General features: G+C 36.6%; 1 protein-coding gene across 1 annotated transcript; it reads left to right on the top strand.

Moving 5' to 3' along the window:
* Positions 1 to 326: 326 nt before the first annotated feature.
* Positions 327 to 12,911, top strand: LOC114523471 (collagen alpha-5(VI) chain-like). Its single transcript, XM_028544401.1, has 6 exons — positions 327 to 680; positions 1,001 to 1,130; positions 1,692 to 1,738; positions 1,917 to 1,999; positions 3,008 to 3,107; positions 10,157 to 12,911. Exons 1-6 carry the CDS (start codon positions 641 to 643, stop codon positions 11,917 to 11,919), a joined length of 2,163 nt encoding a protein of 720 aa, XP_028400202.1. The 5' UTR covers positions 327 to 640; the 3' UTR covers positions 11,920 to 12,911.
* Positions 12,912 to 13,354: the final 443 nt, after the last annotated feature.

Genomic DNA, 13,354 nt, shown 5'->3' with positions numbered 1-13,354 from the left:
ACAAAACCTATATCATGAAGACAATATGATTCGGAATGACAATATATGCCATATAAGATGAAGTACCCAACGTTATTGATAAATCTTGAAGAAATAGGAATCTTCATTTTGATCAAACTGGTGCAAGATAATAACTTTGCCTCATAGAACTCTCTGTCATAACTTATCTTTGATTTAATTATTTTAATTATTTGAAGCTATTTTATAGTACTACATTTTGCTCGGTCACCTACATCTACGTAGGTTAATGCATCTACGCCTTTTGGTAATATTGATTAGTAACGGTTTTCTCCTAACATGATCAAAACAAGAAATGCCATTTTCTGAATTTCTAACTTTGTTGGCAAGAAGAAAGAAAAGTGCTGTTTACCAGGAAAATATTTCACGTTAAAAAACTATTAGCCTATTATCGTGAAAGTATTTCATATTATACACAAAGGATACTGGACACATACCACTAGAAAGTTATGATTACAACTATTATTCACGACTAAATTGGCCAGTCCAACGATTAATATGGACATCTGGACTGGTCGCAGCTACTTTAGTTTATGTACCATTTTCTGTTTTACAATGTTCTCAGGAAGCATGTGGTCATTGGAATACTAAAGAATCTTATTTTTAGAAAGTAGTTACCACTATGACTACACAGAATAGTGCTTGTGTAAGCACTAGCAATGGTAGGTATATGTTGGTACCTGGTAGGTCTACTGAAATTTAAAGAGAACTGTTGAACTGGCGATGGTTCAGGCCTGGTTTTACCAAGACTCTGAGTTTTTAATAAGGGTTGGTAGGCCCCATCACATGCACAGAGCCAAATGCAGTTTGAAGAGTCAAAACTAAGATTAAAAATGGCTGTGTCATTCCCAAGGCTTTTTTGAATCCTCAGTGAGTAGGGAGTCATCAGGAAGAATACCAAAACCAAAGCATCCACTTAGGGCACTTAAATAACTCACCTTTTTTCACTTTTTACATTATGTAATTGTTCATTTTCATTTAGGTAATACTCTAACAACAACAGCTTCATCAACCCCCAGCAACCCGGTTCCAACCAGCATGCTTTCCTTCCGTTTTGCAACACCAAACAACACACAAACACCCTATTATATATCATCTGATATAGTTCTAAGGCAAGTAGTTGTTGCCCAACTTTTTTAGTGTTTGTGTTTGATAGGAAAAGTTTAGTATTTAAGGCCTATATTTTACAATGTAGATGTATGAGCCCAAAAATTTAGTGGAGAAACAAATCTACACTAATGAATTGTAAAAACTGAAAGAAAAAAAAATTAAAAAGTAATTCTTTAGAAACCTAATTTCTGTATTTTACAGCAAAAACTTCTTGATTAGGCAAACTGATGTAAGCACAGTGTTTGTTTAATTCCTCAGTCCCAGTCCAATCTCAGGGACTTTTTGAAATTTGATTCCTTTGGAACCTTGGAAATGAGTCTTTCATAAAAAAAATATCTCAGATACACGTATTACTATAAACTATAAAAATTTTAAATATTCTAAAATAAATGCAGAATTTCTAAGCAATTTATCTGTGTATTTAGGGGTACTAAAATAGGAACTGTAATATGACTCAAAAGGCCAGTTTGAACATAGACAATCCAGAAGATTGGCTTCTGGATTGTCTATGGTTAGAGGCAGTTGGCTTGATTGCCTAATTTGATTTTTGCCTTGCTTTTCAGTGGTGGTATCGCACAGCAGAACAGAAGGAGAATTGTTCACAATGAAGGTACATATTTTATTCATGTATACTGTTTTTTGTACTGGTACTAATTTCACTTGCTTCAATTGTTTCACAATCTTTTCATTCCAAAGATGATGCATTTTGAATATTTATTTAGGTACACACAAGCTTTGTGTCTTGTTTAGTGTATGCATCTGAATAATAATTGTCTAAATTTTTTTAGTTGAAAAACGGAGGAAAGATAAAATCACTAATTGGATAAAGAAACTTGCAGACCTTTTGCCAAGACATCGTGTTACTAAACAGGTAAATTTACAATGAAAAAACCTCCTCAGGTGGACAAAGAGTTGCCTTCAATACATCTCCACAATAAAGCTTGAGGTTTAGGCAAAAATTAGTTTTTGGACTTTTGGAAATTGAAAAAAAGCTGTCAATGCCTGTCTGCAATTGCAATTTTTGCCATGATTTCAGGTGCATTTTTCTTTCTTTGATGGATGAGAATAAGTGGATAAAGGCATGTGGACATCGCAGCATTCCTATCTGTCCACTTGTGCACATCCATTAAAGGAAGAAAGTTGCAAAATTGTATACGGATAATTTTCAGATTATCAAAATGAGTTCTATAACAGGCAATAGCGTAGAGGCTACACTTGACATGCGAGCAAACTGAGAACGAACCTCTATCTTTCCCTATAATAAATATGCCTCACTTCTAAAACTAACACTTTAAAACTCGTTTATATATACACCAAAAGGTAAAAAAGTGTTCGCTGTTTGTTTAGGAAAGGCTGTATCTCGGACGATTCGTACATTGACGATGATTCACATTACTTTAGTATTGAACAATACGCCATTTCGACCAAACCTGAGAATGTGCTCTTGAACATGTACTTATGCGACAAATTATACGGGAAATTTGACATGCGAAATTTGTTGGAGAAATCGGGACAGTTTAGATAAAACCGCGGTTAATAGAACTATGATAAAACTAAGCAGAGAAATCCTGCTTTTTTTAATTTTCCTTTTTCTTGTTGAAGTTTGGAAGTCAGTAAACTGATTACGTTTTGAAGTAGTCATAATCCGGTGAATTACTTTGGAATAGTCTCAATGAGAAAACATCGTCCTAAACACTGTTTTATAGAGATTCAAGTTTTAAGATTTTTTCCGCGCTTGTTCTTTCGATAAAAAATCTATTGCCTTCACCCAAGCTTGTAAGAGATCCTGCTTACAGCCGGTTAAATATTATCCCGTACGTAGATGTTTCCGCCGAATGTATTAAGTTATTTAGTACATTGATATGATGTATGTTTTTAGAGCAAGAATTATGTGTTAGAGACAGCTTGTGAATATATTAAAGAACTTAATGGCATTAGCACAGAATTCAGTGAGCTGAAGCTAAGCAAGCAATTACTGGGTATGTTGACAGTTTTTCATTTTGTATTCCGAAGTTTCGTGTGTTTACTTTACAGTGACATTACGATTTTATGTTATACACAATTGGTTCAATGGTACATCGTTTTGGGGAAACGTGGTATAAAGCGACACGACTTTCCAAAGCACGTTTTTGCTCCAGAGTCCAGACACCACCATTTGTAGTTCATTGGTTAAATATTAGCAGTGGTACATGTACTTACCTTCAACTCATCCTTTAACCCGTGCTTGGTACTCTGTGCCTGAACTGTTCTGTGCAGGAATCATCCTTTATCGTCGAGATTTAGTAATATGACTTCCGCGTCTTCGTAAAAGCCTATTATATTTTCCATGACCTGTCATCCTAGACATATTCTTGCTTCATTCGGCTGAAATATGTACAATAGACCTGTACGTACAGTAGCTGCACATGCGTGAAAGTAATCGACGATCCATTGCCTGATATCGTAAAAGAAAATTATGGAAAGGCACTTGAAACCTATATGATGCACTTTTGATGAAATTAATCAGGCATTTTCGATATCTTCAGGAGTAATACGGATATCTTTTGTTTCGGTTTCTCTCATTAACCAGTTTTTTCTTCGAACACTGGGGAAAACCTTTTACCCTTTTACTTAACGGTTTTTTTTATATAGCTACTGTACAAACATATGTCAAACTTTTGCGCTGCATGTCGCGTGCATTGTTCTCTTTCTTTTCAATTCTAACTGATCGTTAGAGTAGTTTTTAGCTACTTTATAACAGTTACTTGTGCTCGTTGCTCGTACAGCGCCTGTGATAAATGTCTTTCGTTGACTATGATCAAACTTAGAGTGATGATTTGAACGGTTTAAGAGATATTTTGGTAATAGATTTACCGCGATAGCTTTTTCCACCCGAGGTATAGTTAATTATTAGCGTGATTTATACGAATCGCCATTGAAATCCAAATTTATACTGTTGTATCTGGTTGATTTTCACTACTTTCATATATTACTGTAGGTGTGGTATAGCTACTGTAGAACATAATTTTTATGGCCCTTCTATATTGCCCTTATGCGTGTGATTATTTTACAGTTCATGATATATTGTACTCATGCACTGTCAAGATTACTGGTATTTGAAGAATATGTAATTTTCTTCACCAAACCAGTTAATACGCGAGTTTTCCATGGCGACGTTTATCTCAGAAAGTAAAGATAATACTGTATTAATTAATAAATACTGTACATATGATATTATATAAGCTTGCATTTTAGCAAACATTAACAGCCCAATGAGAATATACTTAGCTTCCGGGCTGTCACTGGACAATGCTCTACAATTAAAATATTGAACAGTTAAGCACGCTAAGAAATACTTTAATTTGATTACCACAAAGCCGCATATTATAATCACATAATCTTTTATGTAATTCACAATCCATTAAGATTATGGATATTTGTTATCAAATGGCGGACACTGAAGAAACATCGAAGGTGGTCAAGGCTTGAAGATCATCATATTCTCTCTGAAGTCTGTATTAAACGACTAAGATTGAACGGAACCAGCAAAAAAAATCTAAATTCGTTCTTATCAGTGATGACGTACAGTTATATCAACAGAACTGATGGCCATTTGGAAAATGTGAAAATCAAGAAGAGAGCGACTGGGTTGCAAATATTTTTGAGGAAGGCGATTGGGAAGACGCAATACTTCCTGGAAGACTGTCTTTCGCAGTTTAGCGACGTTAAGTCAAGCTGTGATGATTTGTCGTACACCATGCACGGTGTTGTAAAGAACGATGTAAATTATATGATCGTTGAAAATGCATCTTGTTCAAATGGAGTGAACGAAAATCAAAAAGGCTACTTCCGTTCAAGAGCATAATTCTTGCGAAACCAACTGTTGCTAAGCATTTCAACACAGGTAGTCTAATCATCTAGATTAGCGAGATAGTTGCAGTAGTAGTAGTAGCCCGTTGCATCGTTTCTATCCCAGTATGTATAGCTGCGAGAAAGACATGACATATTAATTTGTAGTGATTTTGCCGTAAAAAACTAGGCATGCTAACTTTTGCGTGACGTCTGTCTTGGAAAAAAGGATTACTAATGTAGATTTATCTTTCTAGAACAAGAAGTATCAGAGCTGAAAAACAAGGTGAACAAACTCGAGGAGGAGAACAAACGTTTATCACAACTCATTCATGATAACAAAGTAACATTACCAAGTACATGGAGTGATGCATCCGTAATTACGACAACGATGAGAGCAACATCTTCATCAAGAAACTCCAATACCCAAACGTGTTCTTCTGCATGCACGCAAGCGACAGATTCAACACCGCAGGCGCGAACTTGGTACCAGGTGCTCCTGATTTAACACCGATATCGAATAATTCAAGTATAACTAATCGGCTTTCAGTCACATCCATATTATCGAGCGCGAACAATCAGCAGACTGCGTCAAACTCTAGAAGTAAAACTTACGACAGGCTCGCAACAGCCGGTTCGATGAATAAGAATATGGTTGTTTCGACTCAGTCATCGAACACACCAAGAGGCGGCATGTGCGTACCAACGACTAGAACACCCAATGCCCACAGAAGGCATAACCTAACCGAAACAGTACTTGGTAGTGGGTTACCACAAACTTCGAGATCATCACATATGTCCACTTCAGCAAGTGACATAACTAAAGTGACCCTCGCAAGCCGGGAACCTTCTGTGAACGCCCCTGTCCAACCAAGTTTTGCACCGCTAACTCAAACCACCATGGTTTCAAGTGTCGCCAATGCGAACACCATTGCCCAGTTTTCACAGCAATCTACTCTAGCTCCTACTTCATTTGAAAGAGGATTTACGCAGCAAGTACGACCGAACCAAGTACAAGACAATATTTCGCAATTACCATACAGTATTGATGCCTTGACGGGTAACCAGACGTCGCATACACGGCACCAGGGTTCTGGAACAGGGCATCTTACAAGCTTTTCTGCAGAGTCGCTAATTGGACGTCAACAACCGAGTAATGATATCGTTGTGATGAACACTCCAGTCAATCAACCAGTTATCCAAAATACTTTCACATTAACACACCCGACAACTCTAACAAACTCCAGTGTTCCATCGAGCAGCGCGCCACCACAAAGCTTTTCGAATTTCTCAGCTCTTTCCTTAGTCGGAAGCAATGATGCGTTTTCCGTGAGCTCAAGTTCTGCCACCCAGACATTACCACGTTCTACAACCACCGTGCACGACACGGCTAATATATCCCAATCAAGCAATCAGATGTTTACCGACTTTTCAACCGAATCGTTGATAGGGCCTAGCGAATTCACTTCAGACTTTGCTATCGATAATCTTATATCGCGGTCAGACTCCAACGTTCACATGGCTACGGTCAACCCAAATCTGATTCAATCATTTGGTAAAGGAAACGACCCAATGATTTCGAGTGTGGTGGTGATCATGTCAACCACTCGTCGCACAATTTTGATCCTCCTGGTCTCAATATCGGAGGAGTGTTTTCTCCCCATCTGTATCCAACATACTGGAGTTAGCATGGTGGAGAATTTCTTGTTCTTCCAGTCTCGCAGACTCGCAGTATACAAGGGGAAAGTTCACACCGCGGTTTTCTCTTATTATACTACAGTACTGAGACATATGTGTATCGAAGACGAAGTGTTTCAAAGGGAGGAAAAGCTTGAAGTATTTCGCCACCAGTTGATAGACCAGTTATATCAACATTGCTCCTGATTTGTGGCGTTATTTAATGCGAATGGCGATTGGGAACTTTTCACCATGCGGTGTATCCAATTGTTTATGATTAGCGTACTGTAGTAGGCCTTATTGGTACTACTATTATTAATAATTTGACAATTTCTATGGCGCTTTCTGTATGAAATGATCGAAAGCGCAAGCGGTACTATGCTGCTCAAGCCGAAAACATTGGATTTAAATACTAGCCAATTAGTTAAAAGAAAAATTTTGGCGAAATTGTAATCTCTCTCTCTCTCTCTACATAATGGTTTTGTGCAGCCTGCCATATTTTGGGGGTGTTATTCCTCGATCTTCACTGCGAATGGGTGGAAACGACAGATACTACATCTGGTCATATAAACCTGCAATTGGACTTTAATATCTCACTAATGCGAGTTCTCTGCTACTAGATTATTGATGAGGTTTCGAATCACCTGAAATAGGAAACACGTAAATCGCACCATTGTGTAAAGAAGAATTGACACTCTGACGTGGAGCGGACACCGCAATACCTGATGCGGTTGCAAGACTCAATGGAACTACCTCTGGTCCAAAATGACTGAATCTCCGTAGAGGAATAAAATACAACCGTTTTTTGATCACCGAAATAAAGTATTATATACAATCTCGTATATTTAAATGCTCATCATAATTATGGAATGGAAGATAAGGTTATCCCTATAGTCCGGTTGTATAGAATATATATTATAGTTTCAAAAACTGCAGTTTTTGCAAAGTATTAACCTTAAGCAATATAAAAGAAACACAGAGATCAGGGACTTGTACAATCCAATAGAAATTCATTTAATATCCCTAAATATAGCTATTGCATATTTGCTCGTTATATATAATTTTTTATCACACATCGCTTGGATTTTATTAGATATTTATGCAAATGATTAAAAATAATATTTATAAGAATGTAAAATATAATAAAATGGAGAATTTAGTTGTACCCTGAACACTAATGGTTTATATCTTACATTAATGTCCGGCAGGAGTCAATTTGTGTAGAGTGATAATTAGTTTGTGGTACAATTGTAAAATGTTACAACTTATATACGTTTATACGCTTCGTGAGCCGTCTTGAGAAAATACTTTAAATAATTTTCCAGTTTAAAAGAGTGTGGGGGCAGGACCAGAAATGATGCTACAATTACTTATTACGAACTTATTCGTTCGCTTTACACACATATATGGGGTATATCATGAATTTTCGCTTTCTTTTCGATCACAAAACATCGAATGTTTTATGTTCATATTATATATGATGTTGTGTTTTTACTCCATAGATTTCATTGTAATAAGTCGTTTCACGCATGCGTGTTTGCGTTCAGCTAAGTGCTAAGTCATTCAAAGTTAAAACAATAACAAGTAATTTTCTGCTACACTATTCAAATTCTAACAATAGATGAATTTAAAATAGTGTCCGCGTGTTTTGAGACATGCTACCTTTAGTTAGCTAATACTGGGGAGTTTAAGATTCACGACGCGGCCAGCTCGACGTCGCGCTTGCAAAACAAAGAAATACCACACGCGAGACAATCCTTAGTTACTCCATGACGGCAAACAAAAATGTCGTAACGAGCGGGTCAGGTAGCGTGTGAAGGAACTTTAATTACTCCACGGTTGTCTCGTTTTTTGTACTCCATTTCTTTTTTTTGTGAAAATCATTGTATTGCAGTACAATTACTTTAATAACATTTCCTGCTTGCAACCAATCAGCATTCAGTAATTTTATCATGCTAATAATACATGGAAAAACATGTTATTACATGCAGCTAGGTGATAAATAACTTGTCGGTAATATATTATTACACGAATATGTAGTTGGGTGTAATATATGTATATATATATATATATATATATATATATATATATATATATATATATATATATATATATATATATATATATATATACACCCGTTTGCAAAAACGTTGGCCGCAGATAGATATATAGATAGATACCCGAAATCTAATTAGAATTGTATATGTTGTGTAATATGATTGAGATCCCATGCAAATGTATTAATATGCAATTCTAATTAGACTTCGAGTATCTATCTATCTATCTATCTGCGGCCACTTTAAAATTTCTCCATATAGCCATAGGGCAATCTGCTTGTCAGTAACTTTGTGCAGACAGATTAGGAATTTATAAACAAGCGGCTTCAATGTTTTTAGAGAAACCGAGACTTTCCCTTCACAGCTTCCCGATAATGTATAGTTATAGCTGTTAGGTGCACCACCACCATGTCAATCTTCTCTACAGACATTATATATCCTTGGATATGTCTTATTGGAAAAGGCTGCTTTGGGTGGCTTTTAAAACAACCATTTCCTACGAATGAAAAAGCTGGCATCTTCGTAGCTATATGTTAACAAAATTTCCGCGGTTCTTTCAATTGGCCTGATTTTAACAGTACTTCAGGTGACTATGCTGCATTTGGAAACAATAAAGTGTCGTGATACATACAAAATGCTTTAATAGCACTCATCTTAGCAAATAAAATTGCCATTATAAGTACAGGCGATATATTGTTAATGAAAATTAAGTCTACTTTTTTCAACCAATCAGCATTCTGTAGTTTATCTTGCTAATCAATAGAGGATAAAACAATTATATGTATGCGATTGCATGTGTTTAAAAATAGCTCTTGAAAATATTTAAATGAAAGTTGACGTGTCGCGCAGATTTGAAGATAATGAGCACAAAGGTGTATGTTCGTGATATATTTTTTCGTTAAATACGAATTTCAAGAATTCCGTTATCATTGTAAAATTTCTGTAAATAAAATTCTATGCATATATGGAGAAAGAAAAATTAGGAACGATATTCCTGAAAGCGAAAGGAAAAGTTTGATTAACATTCATAGTAATAGCATGTTCAATTAAATGAGTGTGCATTAAAGGAGAATTTTTTTATTCATTTGCAAACATAATAGCTATCACTTGTTTTTTTGAAATCGAAAAGTCTGGAATGATGTGGTTCACAAACTTTTTTAGAAATGAAGCTGCATGTGAGTTGACTCATTTTAATTTGCTTCCATTGAAAGCGGCGTTGTATGTATAAACGTATTCAGTCATAACTACTTGCTAAATAATTGCCTGCTGGGCGATTACAGTAGCAATGGTCCATATAACAGGAAACCGCTCCTTATATTATTGCCCAATCCGCGAATGTGTTGTTATATAAACAACGCGTATACCTGTTTACGAATGCTTAGCCCAAACTTTTTGCAATATTATATAGTATATAGCGATGTCTTTCCGAAAGCTTTTGCTCTTTTTTGCCTTTGTGTTTTACACAGCTAGTGCTGAACCATACACCTGTGAAGAAGAATATCGGCCGTCAAATTACATTGGGAATCCTCGTGTTCCGACCAACTGCAATGTCCAGCGATTGGACTGCCCACCTTCTTGGAAGTCTGGAATACCCAACGGCATTGAAACTTCATTGCCTATGATTGACGTGAAATTTCTCAAATGCCATGAAGGTTTTACCTTGTGCGGGTATGTTCCAATTGACCCTAACTCTGGTGAAGTTCTTGGACAAAGTGGCGTTACTATTGGAGCCGGTGTCGATCTTGGAAGCAAGTCCAGTTCGTCTTTCACTTTATTGTCGCGCACGCTAGTCAACAAACTTGACCCTTACTTCGGCTTAAAACGAAATCTCGCTGCTTGTGCTGCAGATGAACGTCCTTTGCGACTGACGCAATCAGAGGCAGATACAGTGACAAATGCCATTAAAGATGATGTTGTTAACGAAGTTTCAAAAAGATACAACAGTGATAAAACTGAGAGCGCAAAGGAATTTTCTTCACTTCCTCGCGGCATTCGGACAGCCATCGTGAGCGTTTCGTACCAGTTTGGAAATCCTTCCGCTTATCCCAAGTTCTGGAGTTTTGTAACGAAAAACGACTGGTCAGAAGCGATAGCTGAATTAAGAAACTTTTACAGAAATCCGAAAGAGCAAGCAAAAGGGAACTTAATCAGACGAAACAATGAGGCGGACATAATTGAAGCAACACTTCTGAAATGCAATCGCTCTTTGGACATTGTTTTCCTTTTGGATGAATCTGGCAGCGTTTCAAAAGCCGATTTCGAAGAAAGTCTAGATTTTGTAAAAAACATGACAAAAGCATTTTCAAATGAAAAACTAAGTAAGGAGGATGGCACCAGATTCGGTTTGTCAACATTCAGTAGCTGGTATACCTCACATTTCTATTTATCAGCATACACGAGTCAGTCGGGTTACCTCACTGCGATCAGTCGTGTAATGCATAAAGGTGGTTCCACATACCTAGGGAGTGCCTTAGATCAAATACTCCTGGATCAATTTAGGGAGGAAAAGGGTCTCCGTCCAGATGGTGATGGTTTGCCTCGCATATTGATAGTCCTAACAGACGGCATAGCGTCTGACAGTGTTGCCCTTCCAGCTAAGAATGTAAGAAGTAAAAACATTGTGATATACGCTATTGGAATCGCCAATTATAACCGTCCGCAACTAATGGAGATCGCTAATTCAAAGTCGCATGTTTATACTCTGACGGGTTTTTCCGATCTTGAGACGTTTATTGCGACGATGACGTCCGGAGCGTGCTATGAACCTCGTTCTTCCTCACTCAACGAGACTATCAAAACAAAAGTGCAAAAGAACACATACTTGTATTTCAGCTACCAAGTAACCTTATCTTTAAACTTGGAGATCAATGTAAAAGACCTAACAGGCGGCACACTGGTTTATGCTTCTCGTACTAACCCACATCCCTACAAATATGATGCTGACATTTCCTTCGAACTTTCCAGTCAAATACACAAAATTATCGTAATTTCTCCCCGTTTAACTGACTTAAGAAGAAAACGATTAACCGGAGTCGAAGAGAAACGATCAATTTATGTTTCAGTAGCTTCCGACACCGACTCAGCTTTGTTCACGATTGAAGGAAATGAATGTAATCCTTTAAACTGTACCGAAGGGACAAACGAAGTGGCAACCTCCTCGGCCGGTATTGTTGTTGCACAGTTCCTGATGATAAATGTTCACGTTGTGATGTTCATGATCGGTTTCTGATAACGTATAACATTTGAACATTTTCATTTGAACTTTTGATTTTTATGACTATTAATGCATTTTTTGAGACAAAAAGACGCCCGCCAAGCGTTTATTCGAGCTAAAGGAGTGTTTTTGCTTGTACTTTTAGCCGGAGAAACTTTATCAATATAAGCAGAAAATTGGCACGCACTGCCAACATTTTAAACAGGGCATAATATATTATTAAAATTTGAAATATGTATATGAACTAGATCGAGTACACAAAATATGCCGCTGAGCACCAATAAGATGGTCACAAATATGTCACATGGGTCCACGATTTATTTCGATTGGCCAAAATTAAGATTGACCGCGAGGGAGAATACCTAAGTCTTGCGCCAAAAAAAACTTGCCGAACTTAAGACTCTCGCTTTAGCTCGAGTAATTAGAATAATAAAGGTTAAGCCCTGTTTACACTGTATTCAATTAATCAGCACGACACGGTTGAAATTGGTACATACCCATATACCAATATTTTATTTGTGTCCAGATGGTCCAGCTTATTGGTTTGGTATCCTGAACACTAATAAAATTTTAGCCGTGCCGTGCCAATAAATTGAGTGTAATTTATAACGGGGCATAATGTAGTGCACTTTATAAAACAGTCAAGGATGTATCAATATAAACATGCAATAATCTAACGCTCCTAACGACCTGTACTTGTTATAATCATTTTACTTGTAATAATCATTTGCCTAGAGAAATATATTCAACACGATTTTCTTGTAGACTTATCCATGATGTTTTGTCATTTGATTCATCATTTTAAAAATATTAGGAAGGCAAAATCCCCTTTACCCATAAACGCACTAGCGATATTAAAATAATACTAGCCAGGATGGAACAATGTTGTGCTGCCTGCCCATTTTGCATGTTCAAACTTGTCAAGCAAGTTGAAAAATATTGTTGAAACTAAATCGAATGCAACAATAAAGTTCAATGTTTATGACAACCATATACTTGACTAGATAACATTTTAAGGGGAAACCAGGATTACTAGAAACTCTCTGGTTCTAAATAGGCAGATGCAAAGATGGTTTGAGCCCCCCCCCCACTTGATGAGTATGTTTAAGTGCATGTATTGCATTTAAAGATCGAATTTCATTCTGTTTGAAAATGACTTTGTTATGCTTTTTTAATGCAAGCCTATGTCAAACTATTGCTTGCGCTGTATACCGCGTGCATTACAATTTTTTTTTGTAATTTTTAAATTTTTTATCTCTGGTCCGGTTGTATAAAATATCTATTATAGTTTGAAAAAACTGCAGTTTTTCCAAAGTATTAACCTTAAGCAATATAAAAGAAACACAGAGATCAGGGACTTGTACAATCAAATAGAAATTTATTTGATATCCCTAAATATATTCCATCGTTGCTCGTTATATATAATTTTTTTTCACACATCGCTTGGATT

This window comes from Dendronephthya gigantea, unplaced genomic scaffold (genome assembly GCF_004324835.1).
Source record: "Dendronephthya gigantea isolate DGI-Jeju-01 unplaced genomic scaffold, DenGig_1.0 000027F, whole genome shotgun sequence".
In the NCBI taxonomy this organism is placed as follows: domain Eukaryota; kingdom Metazoa; phylum Cnidaria; class Anthozoa; order Malacalcyonacea; family Nephtheidae; genus Dendronephthya; species Dendronephthya gigantea.
The sequence above is the reverse complement of the archived record's forward strand: the minus strand, read 5'-3'. Positions and strand labels throughout refer to the sequence as shown.

Bases quoted from the DNA above. Each gene is read 5' to 3' on its own strand.
- LOC114523471 (XM_028544401.1), top strand. From the start codon at position 641: ATGACTACACAGAATAGTGCTTGTGTAAGCACTAGCAATG. The intron at 681-1,000 runs GTAGGTATATGT...ATTTTCATTTAG, and splicing joins TTGTGTAAGCACTAGCAATG to GTAATACTCTAACAACAACA. The intron at 2,000-3,007 runs GTAAATTTACAA...GTATGTTTTTAG, and splicing joins GACATCGTGTTACTAAACAG to AGCAAGAATTATGTGTTAGA.